The sequence below is a fragment of the Dromaius novaehollandiae genome, chromosome W, assembly GCF_036370855.1.
Source record: "Dromaius novaehollandiae isolate bDroNov1 chromosome W, bDroNov1.hap1, whole genome shotgun sequence".
In the NCBI taxonomy this organism is placed as follows: Eukaryota; Metazoa; Chordata; class Aves; order Casuariiformes; family Dromaiidae; genus Dromaius; species Dromaius novaehollandiae.
In genome coordinates, this window is record NC_088130.1 from 44,416,783 (window position 1) to 44,439,642 (window position 22,860).

A 22,860-nucleotide genomic window follows, 5' to 3' on the forward strand; every position below is an offset into this window, starting at 1 on the left:
CTCTTACTCTCAGTTTATAGAGGGCAGTTAAGAGTGAAGGTCAGTGCTTCGGCAGTGTTTCACATAGACGATCAAGTTCTAACTGGAGGGTTTTTTTCCCATTATGCCAGTATTGCTGTAAACAGAAGTATATACTGTTCAGGCAGGGAGAGCATACCCTAGCAAACCAAAGAGTGTCTACTAGTTAGGCTTTTGACTGTCTTAGACCTAAGGAATACCAAGCACTCAAACTCCTACTGGAATAAGTAGTTTCAGTCAAGAGAGTCTAAATAATAGCTGCAAAGTTATCAAAATAGTTTCCTCTGTAGTTTTGATTACATTTCACTTTAACTGGCTCTTCATTCATGAGCGACTCGCAAAAGAGAGGACAATGCTTTCTTATCAGAGCACTTTCCCTTTTAGTTCAGGAGTGGTACCACTTCGTAATGATTCTTTCAGCTCCCTACCGTGTGCACCTCATGTCTGTTTTGGCTTTTGAATCTTTCTTTAGGCTGTCCTGCACTTTTAGAGCAGTAAACGTACTGAACCCATGGAATATAAGAAAGCTAAATGTTGGCTATTTTACAGAAAACAGATCTATATACTAGGGAGTTTTTCTGAATGGGTATGATCTTTCAATTACAAACAATGCAGTTATTTTCACTAGCCTTATAGCACACAGTGGCAACTGGATATAAACTATTTCAACTACATTAAGAAAATTTACCTTTCTAGCTTGGTAACAGAATTCAGATTGGCAAATTCCTGTTAGCACAGAGTAATTCCTTGTTTTGTACTTCTATCTTCTACACCTGCCAAGTGCTTGACCCCTTGTTTTTCTGTTACCAGCTACCACCAAGGGGGAACAGGTGGCCAAGCCTGATCTGTAGTTAGTACTTGACAGTGTGCCCACGGTTTCGCTGCCCTTTTTCCAATACTGCCCCAGGCCGAGGTGCGTGGGACCCGCCACGGGGCCCCCGGCTCCCTCCGCGCAGTGCTCTCCCTAGGCCGCCTGCAGGGCTGACCCCTCGCGCCAGGCCTGGCCCGTCCCCTCGCCTTCCTGCGGGAGCGGCGAGCGGCCCCAGCGCGATGTGGAGCAGCGGCGGGAGGGGCTGCCCGACTGCAGCGCGGCAGGAAGGAGTCCCCGTCTCCCCGCTCGGCTCGGCGGCCGAGAGGGGCGGCCCTTCCCTACCCCCGCGCCGCCCTCCCGGCAGTTTATAGCCGCATCTCTGCGCCTTCCCTCGCTTTGCTCCTGCGCTCGCGGGCCGGACGGGCCCAGGCAGAGCGCGCTCCGCGGCCCGGCTCTCCCGCAGCGCAGCGCAGCACGGCGGCCATGGGGATGCGGGCGCCGTCCGCGCTGCTCTGCGCCCTGGGTCTTCTCTGCTGCCCGCTCCCGCCGCCCGCCGCGGCCGCCCGCGCCGGTGAGTCGCCTCCTCCGCCCCGCGCAGGGCAGCTCCTCGGGGCCGGGACGGGGGCGGCGTCCTGCGCCTCGGGGGACTCCTGGTAACGGTCCTCCGCGACCGTTAGCAACGGCCGGCACGCGCGCGCGGGGGGCGGGGGAAGGGGGCGCCGCGGTCCCTGCCCCTGGCGCGGACAGGCCCCGCGCGAGCGAGCGCTGCTGTGGGCGAGACACGCCGTCCCGGGGAGGGGAGGGCGGCGGCAGGCTGGCTGTGCCTCGGGCTGGTCCCTGAAAGCGGTGCCGCAGTGTTTGCCTTGGCAGTGCTCGCCGGAGCCTCCTGGTCTAAACAAGCCACTTCCTTCGGCCGAGAAAAATAAACGAAATATATTAGTACATAGCATCGCTGACCTGGGCGGAGCCAGGGCCATGGTGTTCTGCTTTTAAGTTTTAATTAGGGGCTTAGATCATGTTTTCCTTGGCGTTTTAAAATGCTGTTCTAGATTTGTCCTCCGTTTTATGACTTTAGAGCGGAGTCTTTTAAACTTTCACTGGCAGGCTAGAGGTATAGTAATAAAGAGAAAATTGGCTAAAACATAACGTTAGCCTTGAAAAAGTAGTATCAGCCAGATGTTGTCTGATAAGAGAAGTATTTTTTTTGAACAAAGGATAGTGTAAAAGGGATCTGAAAGGCATAGATTCCCGCAAGCTATCTGTCCCAGTGGCACAGGTAAGGTTGTTAAAGATGAAGCGTGGTTTAAAATTGTCCCAGGGCTGAAGAACTGACCAGGCAATGGCAAATTACAGTGGAAGGAAGTGACCCAGCCAGGGACTGGTGTTAGTGGATTTCCTCCAAAAAGTGGCATTGCCTTTTACTAACAACTTCAGGAGTTAGAGTGCCTGCTGAATTTGTAGGTATTGCAAAGTTGGGGCAGACCCTCCAACACAGAATATGCCCCCAGACTTTGGTGACCTCGATCTCAGTTAAATTAAATGTGACAACATGAGTGCTACAGCTAGTGAGCCCTTGCGTCTGTCCAGCACAGAACTTGTCTGAGCACAGCAGGTGCTGAGGGAGGGAGTGTAAAAGATGACATGTACATGGTCTTCGCTATATAACCCCTCAGTTTCTGGTAAAGGTAGAACAGTACAGACGTCAAGATTATGCATTTAGAGCCAACAAAGGTTTCTGTTAAATTGGGTTTAAGACTGGAGAACACAGGGAGAAAGAGTTCAGTGCAAATTAGCAGTTTACGTTGTGATGTGGCTGTAAAAAACAAAATCAAAAAGGAGAAGTACAAAGTAATCTGAGTTGCATTTGCTTGGATCCCATAATGATCCTGTGCAAATAGCTGGTAAGAATTCATCCTTAGCCCCTTGAGATACCTACTGGGAAGATGAAATTCAAACTCTAAGTACAGGGAAGGGCTGATTAAAGGAACAGTGTCTGCCAGGTGAGGGGAAATTTCAGATCGTGGCATACTTAGTCTATTAAAACAAAGGTGGAAAGATGACATAGCTAGTCTTTGTAATTATGCTGGGAGGGGAATATCAGAGAGAGACAGTTACTTAGGCTAAAGAACATCTCGTCACAAAGGCAGATAGATGTACAGAGACCATAACTGCCTTCACGCTAGAAATCTAAAGAAAGTGTCCTGAAATAGGGGTGGGGGGGAGGTAATTACAAACTATGCAAGTTAATAATAGAACAAGACTGTTCTTTTGAATGGAATTATTCCATTTTATGGATACATTCAAACTTCTTTGCCTGTCTTTTGCAATTACAGTCTTCATTAAAGCACACCCCTAATTACACTGTTTATTTGCCACTTCCTTAGGAAGCGGTGATCAAAATAGTTCATGTATTACATTACTGCCACTAAGAAAAGAGAAAGTCAAAGCAATTAATTTCATGAGCAGTAGAAGTAATGAGACCTGACCATCTAAACATGCATTCTGGTCTCCCTACACCCACTCCCCCAGAATGTCATTTTCCCAAGGTCCCAGATAACTCCCTCTTTCCATTGCTACGTACCTCATTCCCCCCAGACATGCACTGCTCTATCCTCAGGCCTGCAATTCGCTCACAGCAGCTGCAACTACTCCCCCACTTTTTTGTAGACCCTTCACTGTCCTTAGTTCTCACCTTAGTGGTCTCTCAAATCATTTCTTTGAAATCTCTTTCAAATCATTTCTTTTCTGTAGACCTACTCTATCTTTCTTAACTTTGTTGCAATATCTCAGCTTATAGGAAAAGCGTGTTTCCTGTTCTTCATCTTTATATGTTTATTGCCAAGGTCCATTAAGATCTTTTGAAATAATTAGACATCATTTCATGCTCTTCCCTTCTTTATACAAAGCTCAGATTGCCGGCTCTTTCAAAATAAACACTGACACAAAAGGAATCCAGAACCTCAGGGTAGTAACTAAGTGCATTATTGTTTTGTGTAATAATATACAGATGCTGTGCATTTGGAAAAGATGGAGTTGACAAGGAAAAGAAAAGAAATTTGGCTATACTCCTTTATTTTAAAATTAAATTGAATTTTGTTATGAAAGTCTTTAAATTTCTGCTGCCTCTATTATGAAGTGGCAAACAAATGGCAAGTTTGAGGTTGCTCATCTTTGATGTTGGTGATAGCTAGTTAGCTTTGGTAGATGTATTCCCTTTTTTCCATAGACTTGACTTCCAGGTAATACCTTACATATCATCTAAGCTCAAGATAGAGACATGGTCCATCACAGTACACAGTATGGAGGTGGTAACAGCATCAAGGTTGAGTTCAGTTCTGAACTTAGAACATCTTCACTTATACAAAGAGTAGGTTATGGTTCTCCCTAAAGTATTATTTTGGAGAATTTTAATTGTATTAAAATTACTTATGATTTTTTTTGTCCTGAGTTAGTGTAATAGAATTCGCTTTTTTAAAAGTTTGATAGCGGGGTAACACAGAATCTAAAAACTTTCGTATAAAACTCATCTTGTAAATAAGCTTACTCTAAGAATTCAGGATATAATTACAATTTTTAGCAATGTTGTAAGTAACTTATTATAAACAATAGTTAAGATAAAGGTCAACTGTTTGATAAAAGGTAACTCAGGCAATCATCATTTTTCTCCTATAATGTATTTTCATGTTGTTCTAATGAATCACTGTCAGGAAAGGTCAAGAATTTGTATGGAAAGTGCCTTCGTTCCAGATCATTAAGGTTCTGCAGTTCTTGCTTCTTGCTCGTTTGCACACTAGTGCTCAGAAGGTGAGACACACCAGCACTTCCCCTGTGGCTTCCCTGCAGCACCACTAGCCAAGGTGAGGCAGAAGCACAAGGGGAAGCCCTTCAAAGTTCAGGGATACTGGGATAATGCAAGAAACAGCTTGTTTCCCTTGGCATGCAGAGCTATCCTGGTAATGCAGTCCCCTTCTCCAAACACAGGTCTGTCCTCCCTCTCGTCGAGTCCACTCACAGCTGTGTTCCCCCAAACTGTGCCTTCATCACACGAAAGCGTCACCTCTTCCTTTGGTTCTCCACATTGTTCTTCAGTGTTGGAGGAATTAAGGAGGACGTGCCAAGCTTCAAGGACTAGGATCATCATTATCTTCCATTTCAGAAATCTTCTATTCCAGACATGGGAATGGAGGAAATGCATATTCAGAGCTTTCAAAGTCTTGAATTCATAAAGCAAGTGGGCACTGCAGATGCAGTGCAGAGGTACTGCCCAGGCTTTTTCACCACTCTTGCTGATGACTCTCTGCCTCACTTGGAGACTTGAATCCAAACATGAGAAATTAGCTTTGTCTTCATGCAAATATAATTATGAACCTCACAGCAGAGACCAATACCAGTGATGTCAATTGTGACAGGTTTCAATTGCAATAATCATTAAATACTGTAAATCACCTAAGTATTCAGTGTTAACCACAGAATAATGCTTGCATGATGGCTAAAGCTAGAGGTATTAAATATAATTTATGCTGCATCCAAACTGCTGAACTAAAAGCTGACTCCTGGATCTCTCCAGTTGTTCAGACTAAACTTTTAAAATAACATTAAAAATTAAGGTTCTATAGTTTTGCCTTTTGTTAATGTTCTCTTTTATAATGCAGAGTAGAACCTTTTACAACTTGGCTTAGTGCCCTTCTGTGCAAGCACTGCATACTGAATCCCACATACTTCTGTGCCATTTTCGTTTCAGTAATCTACACTAAATAGTTCAGTCTGCACAACAAGCTCCCAGACTCGAGTTCTCATCCAGCATCCTTTTTTCTGGCCTGTAAATGTAGCAATCTAACCATGTTGCATACTAAAAATGTTATTTCAAATGTGCTCCCTCTGTTGTTCTCCCAGAATGCTGCCATGATACAGCATGATACCTATAGTACAGCAGCTTTTAAAACTAAAAATCCTAGAATATGCATATCACTCCTCTGATCTCATCCATCAGCCAAGTCTGAATTTTACCAAAATCCAAGCTGGACAAGGCCCCTCTTCCACAGCCTGCTCACACAGGGTTATAGCTGGGTGCTTAAAGCTGCAGCCACTCTGTCTCTTTGCCACATGAGTCCTTAAGTTGCTTTAGTTACTAGCTGGCTGTTCTCATCCACATAATAAACTGATTTGAATTACTGCAGAGCAAACAATTGCTGACTTGGAATAGCTTCTTTAGACAGGGGGGTCATGCCAAAGTACTTTCAGCTAAGTGAAATAAGCTAACACACCTTAGTTTTTATTTCAGGAGTCTAGGAGTCAGAAAAGGATCAGTCATGCAACTACACAGATGAACGATTACTTAAATAGAGGTCACTTCTGTCTGCCCATAGTATGTGTGAATGATTCTGCACCAAAGTAGGTTTAGTCAAATTTGAAAACTGATGGTCTTCCAGGGTATCTCTCCATACAAATTGCTTTGCTGAAATAGTGTCTAAAGTAGCTCTTCTGCTTTTTTTTGTTTGTTTTACGTAAATAAGCCCAAATGCACACTGATGACGCTTTATAACACAAAATTCATGATTTGTTACAGCTACATTCAAAAGGCACTCTGGACACTTTCTTCTCTGTCACAGTCACTACCCCTGGCTGCAGAACACCCTCATGGCCAGGGACCGCTAGTGGCAGGTTTCAGAAGTGCCCTAAGGGTTGTCCTAGATGCACAATGTGTATTATGAGAAGTAGAACTGGGAAAAAGCACTTCAGTGAAATGTGTGGCCACCTGTTTGGTGCAAGCAAACGTCTGATTCATGTCAGCAAAAAAAAACTATGAAGACTGCTGCTGCATGTCTTGATGTTGCTGTAGGATTGGGTAGGATGTTTCCAGAGGAAATATCTGGCAATAAAAGCTAAAAGTGGGCAAATTTATTGCTGTATTTGTGTTAAGGTAGGTTATAGAGAACATAGGAAAGATTGGGCTGCTAAGCACGGAGTTTAGTCCCTGCCATAAAGAGTTTACAGACGAAGAAATAGGAGATAAAGGAGGGATATCTTACCTAAACTTGTAATAGGGAGCAAAGACAAAAAGAGATGGACAAACTTGTGGGTAGTCTGTGCTCTGAGTAAGGAACTGACTTTATTGCTTTGCGTTGCTAATGCCGTCTTAGCTTTCCTTTTTTGCAATTTTGCTGTTTTGGCTTCCCCTTAGGATGTAAATATTTGCTTATTAATCCTTATACTGTTTTATTTTTCAGCTATTATATATAACAGCAGTAGGATAAGGGGCAGAACTTTCATAATGCCTAACCTGCATAACCAGGATGACCCTATACCTATTGAAGACATTGAAAATTATACTGAAAATGACACAGAAGTTCGATCAGGATCCATCAGTCAGATTAATTCGTCTCTAAATACACAACGAACAGTATCAGCAGAAACGGAAAGATACCTCACCAGTCCATGGCTGACACGTTTTGTTCCTTCAGTTTACACATTAGTGGTTATGCTGAGTCTCCCTCTGAACGTTACAGCAATACTTGTGTTTTTGAAAAAAATGAAAATTGAAAAGCCAGCTGTAATATACATGCTGAATTTGGCCATTGCGGATGTACTGTTCGTAAGCGTGCTTCCTTTTAAGATTGCCTATCATTTTTCTGGAAACAATTGGGTATTTGGACCTGGAATGTGCTGTTTCATCACTGCTGCCTTCTACTGTAACATGTACTGTTCAATAATGCTGATGACGAGCATAAGCTTTGATCGCTTCTTAGCAGTGGTGTATCCCATCCAGTCTCTTTCATGGCGTACATTAACACGTGCCTCCGTGACTTGTTTCATCATATGGCTTGTGGCAATAGCTGGGGTTATACCTTTTCTCATCAAAGAGCAAACTATGGAAATACCCAAGTTAAATATAACTACCTGTCATGATGTGCTAAAAGAATCTGAACTTCACAAGTATTACGTCCATTTCTTCTCCATCTTCTCTTCTGTTTTCTTTGTAGGGCCATTTATAATTTCTACCATCTGTTACCTGTGTATCATTCGATGTCTTAGTTCTTCTAGTATTGTTGCGAAAGAAAATAAGAAAAAACGTGCCTTGCTCTTGTGTGTAGCTGTTTTTTCTGTTTTTGTTATTTGTTTTGGACCAACAAATGTCCTCCTATTAATTCATTATATACATTTTTCTTATGACAACAGTTTAGAATATCTCTACTTTGCCTATCTACTTTGTGTTTGTATCAGCAGCTTTAGTTGTTGCATTGATCCCTTTATTTACTACTATGCTTCTTCTCAATATCAGAGGCAACTTGCCAGTCTTTTCAGTTGTAAAGAGATTTTTGATCCTAACAGTAGTAACAGCAGTGGCCAGTCAGTGTCGACCACTAGTAGAAGGGATACGTGCTCCAGTAATGTGAATAACAGTGTCTACAAGAAATTGCTAGCAATGCATTGAGATAATGTCTCTTACACTTGCTTAGTTTTTAGACAATTTCAGAAAAAAAAGTATTATATCCAAGAAATGCAAAGCCTTAGATCAAGTTGTTGTATAATACATGGTTCTATGGATTCATTACAGTAATGCACAATTCAACAGCACATGCGTGTGTATAGTATATGTATATAAATTAGTTTAGAACAGAAAAATAACTTTTTAATAAGAGCAGTTGAGTGTTTTTCAAATAAACTCCTTTTTTCAACCAAATCCTTTAGTTCAATTTATTGCAGGGGTTTTATGAAATCCTATTTTAGGTTGACTGGATTCTCATTTATGGAACCATCTATCCATGATTTCATGACCAAAGTGAAAATATCTTCCCAAGGAATGTTGTCTCCTATTTGTTTTTATTTCTGGAATTATCCATAAACTTTATTATTATTATTTTGCATCTTAGGCCCTGAAACTGTATATTTTACATTTGTATATATTCTACTTTAAAATAATCTTTAAAATGATCTTTTTCCACTTTGTGTGATCTTAGGAATTCGAACAAATGAAAAACAGCTTTTGATTATTGAAATTTTTCACTGAAAATAATTTTCAGTAACTAGGACAAGCTTTTCTTTCAGTGTTCCTTCACTAGTATATACTCAGCATCTTGGCTAGGACTACATTTTGGACCATGGTATCTTTTGATCCAGATTTTGCAATAAATCAATGTTGAATGGCACCCCAGAAAATATACTGAAAAAGCAGTATTCAGCATCCTGTTTTGCAGTTTGCAAGTGTGTTTTCCTGCATGTAATTAGTCATCATGCACATGATTAGGTCTTGGAAATGTCCTTTATCTCTGCCAAGTCTGGATGTTGTCTGAAGTTCTTGGATGTAATTATATCATTTTAAAATACTACTTCAATACTAAACATGTAAGCCTCTGGAAATTGTTGGGCTCCATACAGTGTAAAAAGGTGGCTATGCATCAGTCCATCCACAGACTTAACACTCCAAAGTTTCAAAATTATGCTTTCTTTTTTGAGGCAGTTTAGGGATGGAAGGAAATACTTAACTCACAAGTGTATATGTATGTTGCATAGGAAATCTTCGGATTTTCCACAGTACCATAGTGTCTTTGTACAGTAGATCTATAGTATGTGATGAAGCCAGCCAAAGACACCAGAATGTTTTGGTTCCAATCCAAAACTGAATCTTATTTTTCAACTAATCCTGACACAACACCAGAATGATTTTTTAGAACATCAGTGCCCATGTTTTTCTATAGAAGTTTCACAGCAAAAATAGCATGAAAAGGAGTAAGTATAAGTCCACCAGAGAAACATTATATCCAAAACAAACAATAATTTAAAATTCTTTGATCACATTTTTCTTGAACAGAAGTCTGGAGATATTTTGCAGAAATTTGCAATTTTGATTGAAAACAACAATTTCACATTACAGCAAACCAAGCAAGGAACTGATTCTACCAAATGAGCAGATGGGCTGATTTCACTGGTCATAACCCCTGTGCACTTGAGAACATGCAAATGAGCAGCTTCTTCCTACCCAGAAGAAAAAAAATGAGAGCAGCAAAACACAGCTGTTTATTCTCGTGACTAAGAACATCAACAAAGATCCCAATGGCTGAAAAAAATTTATGTACGTGTGTATAAACCAGTATCTCATCTCTACCATACATGGTACTGACACTGAGTTCACTGATGAATCTGGTTTGCTTGCAAATGAAAGGAAAAAAAGTCTAGCACGGCAAATAACCCTTATGTGAAAAGGTCTTACAAACCTCAGAAGCCCTCTTGACTTCCTGATAACTAGATAAAGTGCGAAGTTGCCTTTGAAAAGTATTTTTATGCTTACCCAAGCATATTTGAAAACAAGACCCTTTTATGTGCATAGGCATCCCGCTCACATACTGGTGCTGCAAGTGCTTCTAGCAAGCCTACAAATACGTATCTCGGCTACATATTGAGAGGTGATTGACAATTCACTTCCTCCATGGCATGATACCTGCCATAGCATATGGTAAATACCACCTTTTCATAGCAAACAAAGCGTTAATAGTTCTTCCTTCTTTTAAGCTCACAGATCTGATGTCTGAGTTTTGCTTTTTGTTTGTGTTTTGCTAAGGCTTCAGACTGATCTGACTGCAAAAATAAGCAAACTTCTACTGCAGAGCATGCCTAGCTCACAAGTCAGAAAACTACTACCTGACAGGTGGATTCTCATACCAAGCCCACGCCAGCTTAAGTCTTACTGTGTGCAGCCAACTCTAGTTAGAAAGTGCTACACTTCTCAGTGTCAGTTTTTGCTGCTGCCTTTAGTGGCAAGAGAGCTCGTTTCAGTGAAGGAGCTGCTCAGCAGCAGCAGTTTGCTGAGCCGGTCTCAGGCACCATGAGCATTTAAAAAAGAGCCTAACCACTCAGCATGGCAGTGAGGCACAGGCAATGTGGTATCTATTTCAGAAAAGCTGAACTAGAAAAAGTGCACTTAGACTGATGTGGTCAAGCTAACAGGAAAAGCTGACCACCTCTTCATGCTTGCTGCACCCCTGCACTGCTGGCAGGGAAAGAAGACGAGCAGCTCGTTTGGATGTTTGTGTGTGTGAAATTCTGACTACAGCCAAAAGAAATGAAAACTCTGTGGTCATGTGCTGTCTGGCCTGCACCCTCTCTTCCTCACATCTTATTTCTTCGTAATGAGAGAACTAGGCTGCATCCTTTTCTACATGAAGCAGGCTGAAAAATTCATGCCAAATAATATTTGGAGCTGACGAGGTGTCAGGCACCACAAATGCACTAAAAAAATCTTGCTGATGTTGCAGATAGGACAGATTCATGCTATGTGATGTTGGCTGGAGATGTGAGAGGGCGAGACTTGTAAGCAGCATGATCCTTGTTAGCAAAACACCTCGTATAGCTGCTGCTACTGGTATAGCTTATTTCACAGCAGAAGACTTGCTTATTTTAGCCTGGCAACAATTTTTCAGGAATTGGCTCATTCATCTTAGAAACATTTTATCAGTTAATTCTTCTAAGCATGCAGCCACCCTTACAACCTGTTTTCTGCAACTTGGCTACAGAAAAAGTGTGCACTGCTGCCTGCTAATTCTGCCTTCTCTAATTAGTTTAAATTGTCCCTTATCCAGAACTATGCGCATGAAGGGAAAGCATGTTAGCGATGTCCTGAATCTGTTGTCATTGGATTGCTCCCTTCTTGTGGTGACAGAAAGTGAGAGCCAGCTGGTGGGTCGCAAACTGCAGCCGGCTCAGCCACTGCCCTCTCTGAGGGCTGGGGGAGAGAGAGGAGCCAGGTGGGCCCCGATATTTGAGCAAATTTCCTAGTGGTGCCTTTTTATATTGGTCATTTTCATCTTTTGTGGTTTGATCCTGCAAAATGCTGAGCAAATAGAAAAAAAATCCAGCAAATAGAAAGACTAATGGGACTTGTCATGTACTTAAAATTAGTCACCCACATAAATGCTTTTTCATGGAATTTGACGTTTTGCAAGTGCTGGAAATGGTTTAGTTGGAGCTGACAGCTGGAGAAGCAGCTGAAGGGATAACATGCTATAATCCGAGCCAACACTAGAGGGCATGAAAATAACTGGGTACCGCTGCTGCGGCGGGGCTCCCTGGGAAGGAGCTCGTTAGCAACCCGATCAGAAACACCCGGCCCAACTGTGAAATACTGATCATCCCTCTGTGAACAAACACACACGTGGGTCTGCAAGGGGAGAAGTACTGGGGAAACGGGTGAGTTTATTTTCACCTGAACCATTATTTGGCAAAATTTCAGGGAATCATTTTTCTCATCTTTGTGCTACCAGCCTTATGATAAGATGTCCCTGGGCCATGGGAGGACCACAGATACTCCCCTTCCCTCAGAAGCAGAGTGCTGTTAGTCTCAAGTGCATTGCACACAGCAGCATAACTGGTGAGGTGGGAACTGATAAAGGTGACATGCAGTGAAAATCTGGTTTGGCATTACCTCACTGAAATAAAAATGAATTAATTTGAGTCAAATTCATCTCCATACTGTAGTAAGTCTGGAGAAGTCACTGCCCTCGCTTTTGTTTGCTCATTTGGGGGGATTGTGCTGGGAATTTGGGGTTTGTTGTTTTTTGTGCCATGTTGTTGTGTGTTAGAGGCAGAAATGCGTAGGAAGCTCTCATCTAAGTCCAGGGTTGATTTGTTGTACGTGCTGAGTTTACACTCAGCCTCCCTTGGCCTCGTGTACCTGTTAGGAGGAGTATCATAAACCAGCTGTGCTGTGAGCGGGAACTGGTGCTGCCGCAGACCCGGGGTGGGACAGGAGTCTGCATCCGTCCTTCCCGGCAGCCCTGCACCTATTCGGAAGCAGCCATCCGGATCTGCAGGGTCTGTCTGCTCGCTGCCTTCTCCTGCTGTAGCCCGCTGTTTGCAGGAAGGCTGATACCTTCCCAAGCACTGGTCACCTCTTGTCTGGGGCATGTCCCACCTGGTCCTTCTCCCAGTCACACAGCACAGTGCCTTCAGGATTTGCATTTTCACGTGGATTTTACTTTCAGCTAGCATTAGTCTTTACTCATTACAGCCTCACTCACTGATTTAAATGCTTCTGTTCTGGTACAGTTTACCCTTGCATTTTTTTACCCTTGCATTTTTTCCTCTTCTATTTTTTTCCTATACAAGTAACAGTTTTTACAGTCTATTCCAGTCTTTCATTACTTGTTAACATTGTTGCAAGGCTATTTAAAAGATATGTTCTTGCTTGCAGCAATCTTGTGGATTTGTGCAGTGGTACCATTCAAATCTGACATGTTTTCCAGGAACCATAAAAAGCAATAAATTTGTTAACTCAGAACATCTGGTTAGCTAGCATAACTGGAGTAATTGTATAGCATATAAGTGGATAAAGCTAGACAGCTGCATAAACCACACTGTACTGAGAACCTATGCAAATGTATTACTTTTCCTGCAACTTTTTAAAAACAGAGTACCTAATTGTATTTAAAAGAACAAAAAGACATGATTCTTTCAGCCCTGGGTGAGAAAGGAGAGCGACAGTAATAGAAAAAGACAGAGAGAATTTGGTTACCCAGACTTTGACGTTGTTTTATCTGCCTGTTCAATTGTTAATAAAACTCCCTCCTTCAGAATAATATTTTAACTATATTTCTGATAATATTTTTCTTGCATACTTTCACTATAAGTCACAGAAGGAATAAACCTCAACATCAGTGCAAATCGTATCATTTCTTTCAATTTATTCTCTTTTTTTGTTGTTGTTGTGTCTGCCTGTGCATTTGGTCGCTATATATCCTGTTTGTATCATGATGAAATAGCCTGTTTCAATTCTCTTCCTTCCCCTACCCCCTACTTCTGGGCTAGCAGCTAGCTGCAATTAAAACCAAACTGAGCAAAGAGCAGCATCCAGGAGCCGTCTCTTTTCCAGTCAGTGCTTTTTTTTTTTTTTTTTTTTTTTTTTTTTTTTTTTTTTTTTTTTTTTTTTTTTTTTTTGGCACTGAGGGCAAGATGAAGCCTGTGAAAGTGTTGCCCAGTGATGAGGTTTATATTTCTCTTAAGATGTCATGGGGAACTCTGCAAAGATATTAGCAAAGTCATCTTTTAAGCATTTGAGTGCTTACCCAGGCACTCTAGGGTGAGAGGCACAAACTAACTGTTGTGACTAGTTTGCACACCTGAACAGAGGAGGAAGAGGAGGGGCAGGCAGAATGAAGGCAGCCCCCTGCCCCAGCTGTGCGGCGAGGCTCCCTGCCGCCGTGCGGGCTCTCCTGTGTAGCAGCGTATGAGCTCTGGGAGACAGGGCAGCGACAAACCAGCCTGTGGCTGCGGGTTTCCGGGGCTCGGGGCTTGCTCGGCCTCGCGCATGGGAGCACCGTGCCGGAGGGCACTCCGAGGCCGAGCTGGCTGCTAAGACTTCACCAAGATTTAGCCCCATTTGTTCAGAGGAAATGGGACTTAGCTCACCAATATACATCAGAGGAGATGCTCCTGCCTGAAACGGCGTGGTTTGCCCATGCTCTTGGCTCTGCTGATTTAAGACTTTCCATTGACTGAGGAACGATCTCCCTTGGTCACTGTGCCAAAGAGAAGAGCCCGGCTGCCTCCAGTTCCACTTTGGCTTCTCATCTTCCAGCACGAGCGAGGCACAAACATCCCGCGTTCACCCCTCTCCGGCCAGGAGCAGTTTCGTGCATCAGCCCCTGTGGCGGGGGCAGAGGAGGGAGGAGATCCGCGAGCGAGGTGGGAGCGTGGGGCTGGAGGGGGCGCTTCCCTCGGGCGAGCGTGCTGGTGTGGCCCTGGCGCTGCCCAGGCCCGGGGCCTCGCGGCGGCCCTGGGGCGTGAGGCAGGGACCCGCCTGGGAGCCTCGCGCCCGCCGGGGGGGCTGGCTGGCGCGCGCGAGGGGTCACTTGCCCGACAGCTTGATTTTAATGTGTTACTGTAACTGTGACAGCAGCACTGCGAGCAGGCACTTCCTGTATTCCTTCCTGAATACAGAAATCAGGTGTTTTATGAGGCATAACCAGAATCAATTACTGATAAAGACACCCAGCCCACAGACTAAAACTGTGGCTTCTCTAGCACACCACGAGTTACGTTACACAAGTCACATGTGGCAGTGGGAGCCCAGGCAACAACCAGGTTAAGTTTTGAAGCGTGATCTTTCCCTCGTCTGCAGGATGTTTGCCCGTTTCGTGGGGAAGCATCCTGAGCTGACCCTTATAGATCCTTATAGACAAAGTTGAAATATTGTGCGTGGGGGTCCTTGCTTGTAGACTCATCAAACAAATGCTTTGGGGACAAAAATGGGGACTAATATGGTTTCTGTCCTTTGTGTAGCTGTTTGCTTAGAGGGTTTTTTTTCTTTGCTTTTTTTGTTTTTTTGTTTGTTTTTTTTGCTGTTGCTTGTTGTACTGGGCAAGAACTTACTGTACTTATGACAAATGTTTAGACTAGAGAACAGTGAGGATTGCTTGATTTGTCCTGTGATTGACTTAAATCATTGTCACAGCCCCAGCCTCACAGCCAGCTCTTTCAGCATGTGGTGTGCTTGCTGGTTATTTTAAGGCCGTGCTGCGGGCTGTTCCCCTGGAAAGGTACAAGTGGCAAAGGTGGACATTCGCTCTGGCAATTCTGTTCACTGCACAAAAAAATGAATTGTACAAAGATTGAATGTGTTAGCCGGAGGCTGTCAGGGCTCTCCTTCTTGCAGCTCCTATCATCATCGAGTCAGTCCTCAGCGTGGAAAAGCTTTCTAGGCTTTGTCGCTGAGGTTTCTCGCAGAGCCACCACCTACACAGGTTTTGCCCACATCTTGGTTTTGGTATCCTCAGCTTGCGTGGGGGGTGTAACAGCCAGTTGTATGAAGACATACAACTTCTCCTTTAACTGAAGGCACGTTTGTATGCCCTGCAATTTCAGAGAGATCTAGCACAACCCAGAGCAGCGTTACCAAGTGTGTCAGAAATACTCGCTCTGTAGTAACTTCTGCAAAATTCACTGCCAAGTAAAAAGCACCACTACGTAACTGTCTAAACACAGAGCTGTTTTACTCATTGCCTCCTTTCACACGTTATTCTTGCTGTGCTTCTCACTGTATTACGATTTCACAAGAAAAGCAGGCCTGGGAAAAGCTGGCAGTAGAAGAACACTTTCTACCAGTTAATGAAATAAATGTCTTCTGCCTTTGGCAGAGGATGTGGTAATAATTAGTAACCATGAGACTGCAGCCTTAATAGCTTTCACTATTGTATTCAAAGGGCTTCCCATTCTTTCTGCTCAGTCTTGGACAGAACTCCAGAGCCTTTTACTCGCTCTGCTTTCAACCATGTGCTAAATCACTGCTTTTGCAAGTTTCTAAATTGGTACTACAAATAGACTCACCACCAACTCAAATAGACATGACCCAATAGACAGATCCTGGGAAGCCTCTCCCCAAGCCAGAGGCCAGTTCAGGGCTCTGCACCCATCTCCAAGCCCCTCCACAGCTGGGATTAAAGGGAGAAAGGCAAGTGGGTCTCTGCTCGTGGGAGACATTTAATTACTTAGCACATTCCCACCAAAGGTTTTGGTAGCAACTGAGGTGCCTAAATCCACAAGCACAGCTCCTAGTGCTCCTGCTTAAAAGGGGCAACTTACGGTTTTGTTTTTTTCTTTTTTTTCCAGCTGTGAAGCTGATTTTGCATTTCAGAGTTGAAGACTGGTGCCCCTGAAAGGGACTGGGATTTAACAGATATCCGTATCAGAGATGCTTCTTAGTGTCTCTCTCTCAGGCCACTCTGTGCCGATCACAGTGACTCACATTCTCAGACTTTTCCCTCCTACCATGCCCCAGGAGGCAAACGGTGCTATAACTTCCTAATAAGTTCCCCTGTCTTCAGATGATGTAGAAGCAGATCTGCATTCACAGTTCTGTCCTTATTTTATTATCTAGCCAAGTAAAGATAAACATTTCTGTGTTTGTAACAGTGGTGTTACCCAGAATACTCACTAAAGAAGTGGCTTAGTCAGACACTGCAATGTGTAATGGTGGTTGTCAGAATGAGTCAGAAATGCAGTCACTCACATGTATAATACAACAGCAAAAGCTAATAACCATGAAAACCTTTTCCTCTAACAAAGACTTAGCCACCCCAGTTTTGTCCCTGTTGATTCCTGGGTCTAGAGTCCAGCTATTTCGGAAAGGTCCAGTTGCCCACAAGATAATAAATGGAATCATAGGTAGAACATATCCTTTGAATGGGTTCAGGAGTTACATGGCTATAGTGCTGCTACAGATAGATAGAAGTGGGAGATTCAGGTATCCCACTTCTGTGGTGTGTATGGCAACAAGAAACACAGAGCAGCAAAATTAGAAGACAGACAGAGCTAGCAAAGAGTATCTGGGCATTTCATGGCAATACACCCACAGCAGTAATTATAGCGTGCACAGGAATAGTAATGTTCTTGTAGTAGAATCACAAAAACCATGGCAATCTCCCTCAGCATCTGAAGCTGGCTTGTTCATTTCCCTTTCTCTTTGCAATTACCTTTTATGTATTTAAAGATTCCTATTGGTCTTCTCATTTCTAGATTAAACAATTCCAATCCTTTCAAACTTTTTTAACAGATTGTTCTCTAGACCTCTTATTTTCCTTCCCTGGCCTCTCTGTTTGGTCTGAAATATGGTGCCCTCAGTGGGGCATCATGTTCCTGCTGAGGCCTTGCTGATGCTGAATACATTGACGTGGCTCGTTTTCCAGGTTGTACTCCTCTTGCTACATCTAGTATGGTGTTTGTCTTTTTTTTGCAACAGCTTGACATAGCTGACTGATAATCAGCTTTTGATCATCCTCATTCCACCCCGCACACAGTGCTAATTGAGACTTCGAAGCTCAGGAGGGAAGAACTGGTTCAGTATAGAAGGTAAGCAGCTCTGTAGCCTAACAAAGTTTCTGAAGTACAAGCATTGGTGTTGGAAATGCAGATGTCGTAGGACCCAGACCCAAGTTAACTGTCAGTTCCATGCATTTTCTTGATTCATCTGCCGTCAAAGAAAGTTGATATACAGTACTTTGTAATGACCTCTTCATGTAGCTTCAGTGATTGAACAGAGGAACTAACCTGTGCTCATCTCTCTTGTCACTTGCTTACTGGCAAAAACTAGTTATTTAAGTTCTCTATCTTGCCATTCTGCTTGTTGTAACAATAATGAATAGTATTACTGGGACTAAGACATTTTTGCTGCTCTGTAGTTGCACTGTAACTTATTATAATGCTCCTGGCATTTCCAGTGGCCACTGCACTAATCAAACTGAATACACCGCAGGCTTAAAACATATTGGTGGGAAAGGTTGTACTGCATTTTGACAGACTAATTACAAGATCTTAATCTTTAGGTTTGAATTTAACACTTCACAAGCATTAAATCAACTGTATTAAAAATATAAACACTGAAAGATAGAGATCTTTGAAATTCTGGGAAGAAAACATTGTTCGAGGGGTTGGACACATAAACTGGAGCTACTGCTCATGCTTTTCCTTCTTTGGTTCTTTCCACAAGAGAAGTATTCAGCCTTGTGTTCCCCAGCCAGATTCAAAAGCTTGACCACTTTCTTTTTAAAAAGTACTTCCTGTCATAACTGGCTGCTCCAGTCACGTACAAAAAGAAATGTGATCCATTTGATCCCCGCAAATCATCTGTCACAATTTTTATCATGGCATATATCAGAATTTAGGAAAACAAGGTTTTCTGAACGATCTGAAAGTTTTTTGTTTTGGGTTTTGGGGTTTTTTTGTTTTTCTGTTTTTTTTCTGTAAAGCACTTTGATATGGTTGTCTTTTAATTTAAACACAATGAAATATCCTTTCAAAGCCCTTTAAAAGCAATTAACAGTTGCAATGTGTGCTGCTTAGTCCCCAAGCCTCAATTCTGCAGAGGCTAGCTCCAGTAGCTGATCAAGTGTGATGTTTTCATCCCATAAATGTTAGTGACAAAACTCGTATTAGCCAGTTTCTCAACTCACTTTCAACAAGGTTATGATGAATTGAGAGCTTTTGGATTTCAGGAAACCCAGATGATGGCAATTATTCACTAACTTCATTTGGAACCTTGCTTTTGTTATGGCAAAGATAGTGAAATAATAAATCTGTCAGAGGAATAACATTAACTGCAAAAGATGAGTTATTCATTTAAATCTGGGAGTGGACAAACATAAATAAAAGGACTGCCTATCATATATAGTTTAGATCTAATTGACTGCTGAAAATCATCAGAAAAGGCAGATAACAGTGTAGTCAGGCACAGGCTCACTGGGCAAGCTAAGGGAGCGTGAGTCCTTTCCTGTAGCACCGTCCAGCAGGGCAGGGATCCTGGTCCTGTGATAGGGACAAGGCTGCATCCCGCATCACCTGACACGTTTTACCCCAGCAAGAATACTTACATACGGGTGGGGAACAGAAAGCTGTACCCAGAAACATATTTCCCTATTGCCTTCGGTGCCCTGTGAGCTCTTCTGCTCCATGCCAACAGCACAGTGCCGGTGTTGGACACGTTGCTGGCGTCACTCCTGCCTGCTTCCTCACTTCTCCTCAGGCTGGGTTTTCCCTTCTAGTGAGCTGAATGTGTGTTTTGATAGCACCTAGAAAACTCAAACAAAGCACCTACTGAGTAAGCCCTTGTGCAATCCTTGCCTGTAAGAGCTGATAATTACAAATCCAAGAGGTTTTATTATGGAGCTTATAATAATTGGTAATCTCTCTTAAAGTTTCAGTGCTGGGCTTAGTTACATGAGAATCCACTTCTGCTAAAAAAAGAGTTCTAACTTTCCCACAGGAAAAAAATCCTTTAACAATACGATTTGTGTATTTCTAATGGCTCCAGCTACAGATGTCAAATAAAAAGCTGATGTTTACTACTTGCAGAGTAGTATGAATCTGGGCAGGGACAGTCAGCACATTCTTTTTAATCTTTGAATATAGAAATGCTGTTATCACTATCTAGTTTTCAATAGATGTGGGTTTTTTTCCAATTGCCTGGTATGTAGTAGCTTTTTGGGAAGTGAAGAGAGAGGCTTAAGAAAAGGGAACACATAAGCCAGTTAAAAAGCCATAAACTCTCAAGCTGAAGGGAAAAGTATTACGTGTTTAGCATTATGTTACAAAATTCAGCAATGAAATTGGGGTATGCATTGCTCTTGAGTACCTCTTGGGGATGGACCTAAAAGTCTCATGAAGTTTTGCTGTACGTTAATTGTTCGTTTCAGTGTTGTAGACACTGCAAAGGTGGAAAGCAGTGCACAGATCTTCCCTTAGATTTTTTATTTCATGTTTTAAGATTTTGTGTTTGTTATGACACATCCTGCCTCGTCACTGTTAATAAATAGGATGAGGGATGGCAGTGTGCCAATGAATGCTTCAGTACTTTAAAAAAGGGGAATAGTTTCACTAGGAGAAAACAGAAATGTCCTAGCTCTACAGTACCTTGTAACTCGGAGGAGCAAGCACTGTCTTAGCTTAAGGAGAGATGTGGGCTGAAAACCCTTTTACACACTGATCCTAGATCTTCACTATCCTAAAGGTAATGGTGAAAAACAGAGCTGTTCCTCCTTCTGCTCGCTCTCTGCGGATTTTCTTTCTAAAAGGGAGAAGAGGGTTGAGAGCAAGAAGGAACTAAGCTGGTTTTGCTGTAGCCAGTAACCCGAGGTGGACCTGGTGTCCCTGGGTTTCGGCACCCGATGGCCCAGGTGTGGGGGAGGTGGCACCCCTCTCCCCAGCCCTCCCTGACCAGACCCCAAGGGCACCACCACCCCTAGACCCCAGCCTGCACAAATCCCACGCCGAAGCACACAGGTTCTTCTCCTGCTTTGTAGGAGTCTGGCTGTTTACTTTGGTGTGGGGCTCTTACAAAGCAGAGCCAGCAGACCACTTCATCCCCAGCATCCACTTGTACGGCTTGTCCTGACCTCTGTTACTCCACGCAAATACACAAATAACTTCCAGGAAGGCCGGAGGAAGCTGTTCTTCCCCAGCACGTCGTGGCTGCGCCTCGGCTCACCCCAGGGTCACAGGCGCGCACGGCCACGCTCCCTGGGGCTGCGCCCTGTCTGCCCTGCCCTGCGCTGGTCCCGGGTGCCACCTCCCAGGTCCCAGGTGGGCCGGGCAGAGTGGGCCTGGCCGGGAGATGGTCCTGCTCCCTTCGAGGCGCCTGCTGGCTGACAAGGAGAAATGCTCCTCTCCTTGACAGAAACTGGGAGCCAGATACCATGATTTTTAGCTCTGTGGAACAGGTCTTCACCTGGAACCACCTAATTACTTTTCATAAATACTTCAAAACTTCATACAATACTCCGTTGTAGTTGCCTGTGACCTATAGCAAATACTTAATTAAATTTTTTAAATGCAATACATCCCTATAAGCAAAGGTAATTTAATCATATTTCAGTCATTTTTGTGGGTAGCCTGTGATACACATGCTGTAAAAACCAGTGATCTTTCACCAGGTCAGGAATGGTAATGCAGTATTGACTCCATCCTAGAAAAACCAGACCAACCAGCTTTTCTGCCAAGGCATAAACAAAGCTAAACACAGTGCGGAGAAGAACCTGCAAGATTTTCTTTGGTTCAAAGCCCTGGTGTCACAGTAGGCAAAAACAGGTAGACAGAGCACCGAGCTTCTGTTTGCAGAAAATGACTTGATTCAATTGCTCACTGAGCGATGAGGATACTGTTGAAGCTGTCATCACCAAGTGATATGTTGAATTAAATAAGGGGAATTAACCTTTGCAGTCCTGGGAATCTAGCTTTCACTAATCAAATAGTTGTGGAACATTCAGATTTTCTTAATTCTTACCCCAGCACTCCTAATTAATCTGCTATCAAACCTAGTGACGGTAACTAATACACTGAGTACTAGTAACAACCACGCAGAATTTTTACACAATTAAAATGCAAGAACTACTGCTCCTGCATTTCAGCCTTTTATACTGTTTTGCAAAAAAGACATTCATCAACTGCTAGAAGGTTATACAGATGTAAGACTACATTGTCTAACTGTGCAATTATTAACTATAATGTAGTAGGCAGGGGGGCAAACTAAAATCCGGTGCATAAGGCAGGGTGAGCTACATGTCACATTTTGTACTTAAAAGTTTTTGCTTACACAGTCTCGAACTGTGCAGTGCTACCACGGTTTGGGGGGAAGCACAGTGATCGACACTGAGACACTGGATCACTAAGTGTGAGTGACCTCCCAAATACCTTCCTTTTCTAGTTTAGCAATGTCCAGTTGTTACTATATATGACATGTTTTAACGCGAGGTGAGTGAGGGCAACTGATTGAAGCTAATGAGCCAGAAGCCAGTGGTGGAGGCGAGTAGCTGGTAGTGCCATGCCTGCGTGCAGAGCAACGTGGGTTGCAGGCTCCGAGCAGGGCAGCTCAGGAGTTACTCAGAGGCAGTCTCAGAGGACTGAAGGGCTTGTGAGGTCCTGCTGCTCAGGGAGACAGTTCTTGCTGTCCCCAAAGTAGCGTTGTCTGGCCACCAAGGGGTTGAAAATCCCCTGGGACTAGTGCAGTCCAGCAGCACCTCTCATAAACACCCCAGGATGAGCACAACAGTCAAAAGAAAATATTCCACCTCTTCTGAAGGAATTAACTGTTTGTCCTCGCAGTAGGGCTAATTTAGCAATCCAAATCCTGCTTCCACCTTGCGCATGCCCCAATACACAGAGCAGCTTTAGGGGGAAGGAGGAAACCAGGAAACGTTTCCTCATGTGGTGCTTTGTAGCAGTAGTCCTGTCGGCAGTGGGAGCCTGCATTTCGGTGCCGCGTTCAGGTCGGGGTGGGACTGCTGCATACAGTATGATGTGGAAGCACTTTCCCCTGCCGCTGCCAAGGGAGGCCCAGGCCGTAGCAGGGGACAGTGTGGCATCAGGAGGCTGCAGCGAAGCCCTTACCTTTCTCTACACATGGCTGAAGGAAGAATCTGTTTTTTTCTTTCCCGTCCTTTACTGTTCTTCCATAACGTGCTAACAGTGAATTTGGCTGCTGTGCTTGTGCAGCAGATAGCTTCTGCAAATGTTAACAGCTCTGCTCACTTTAATAAGGCCTTTCTAAAAGCACA

The 22,860-nt window shown here is 43.4% G+C and overlaps 1 protein-coding gene across 1 annotated transcript; it reads left to right on the forward strand.

The window, feature by feature from the left end:
• The first annotated feature begins 1,025 nt into the window (after positions 1–1,025).
• On the forward strand, positions 1,026–8,510 carry LOC112987115 (proteinase-activated receptor 1). Its single transcript, XM_026106828.2, has 2 exons — positions 1,026–1,400; positions 7,057–8,510. The coding sequence occupies exons 1-2, from the start codon at positions 1,313–1,315 to the stop codon at positions 8,259–8,261; spliced, it is 1,293 nt and encodes a 430-aa protein (XP_025962613.1). The 5' UTR covers positions 1,026–1,312; the 3' UTR covers positions 8,262–8,510.
• Positions 8,511–22,860: the final 14,350 nt, after the last annotated feature.

Coding starts and splice junctions, on each gene's coding strand:
- LOC112987115 (XM_026106828.2), top strand. CDS start 1,313: ATGGGGATGCGGGCGCCGTCCGCGCTGCTCTGCGCCCTGGGTCTTCTC. Junction 1,401..7,056: donor CGCCGCGGCCGCCCGCGCCG/GTGAGTCGCCTC, acceptor TTTATTTTTCAG/CTATTATATATAACAGCAGT.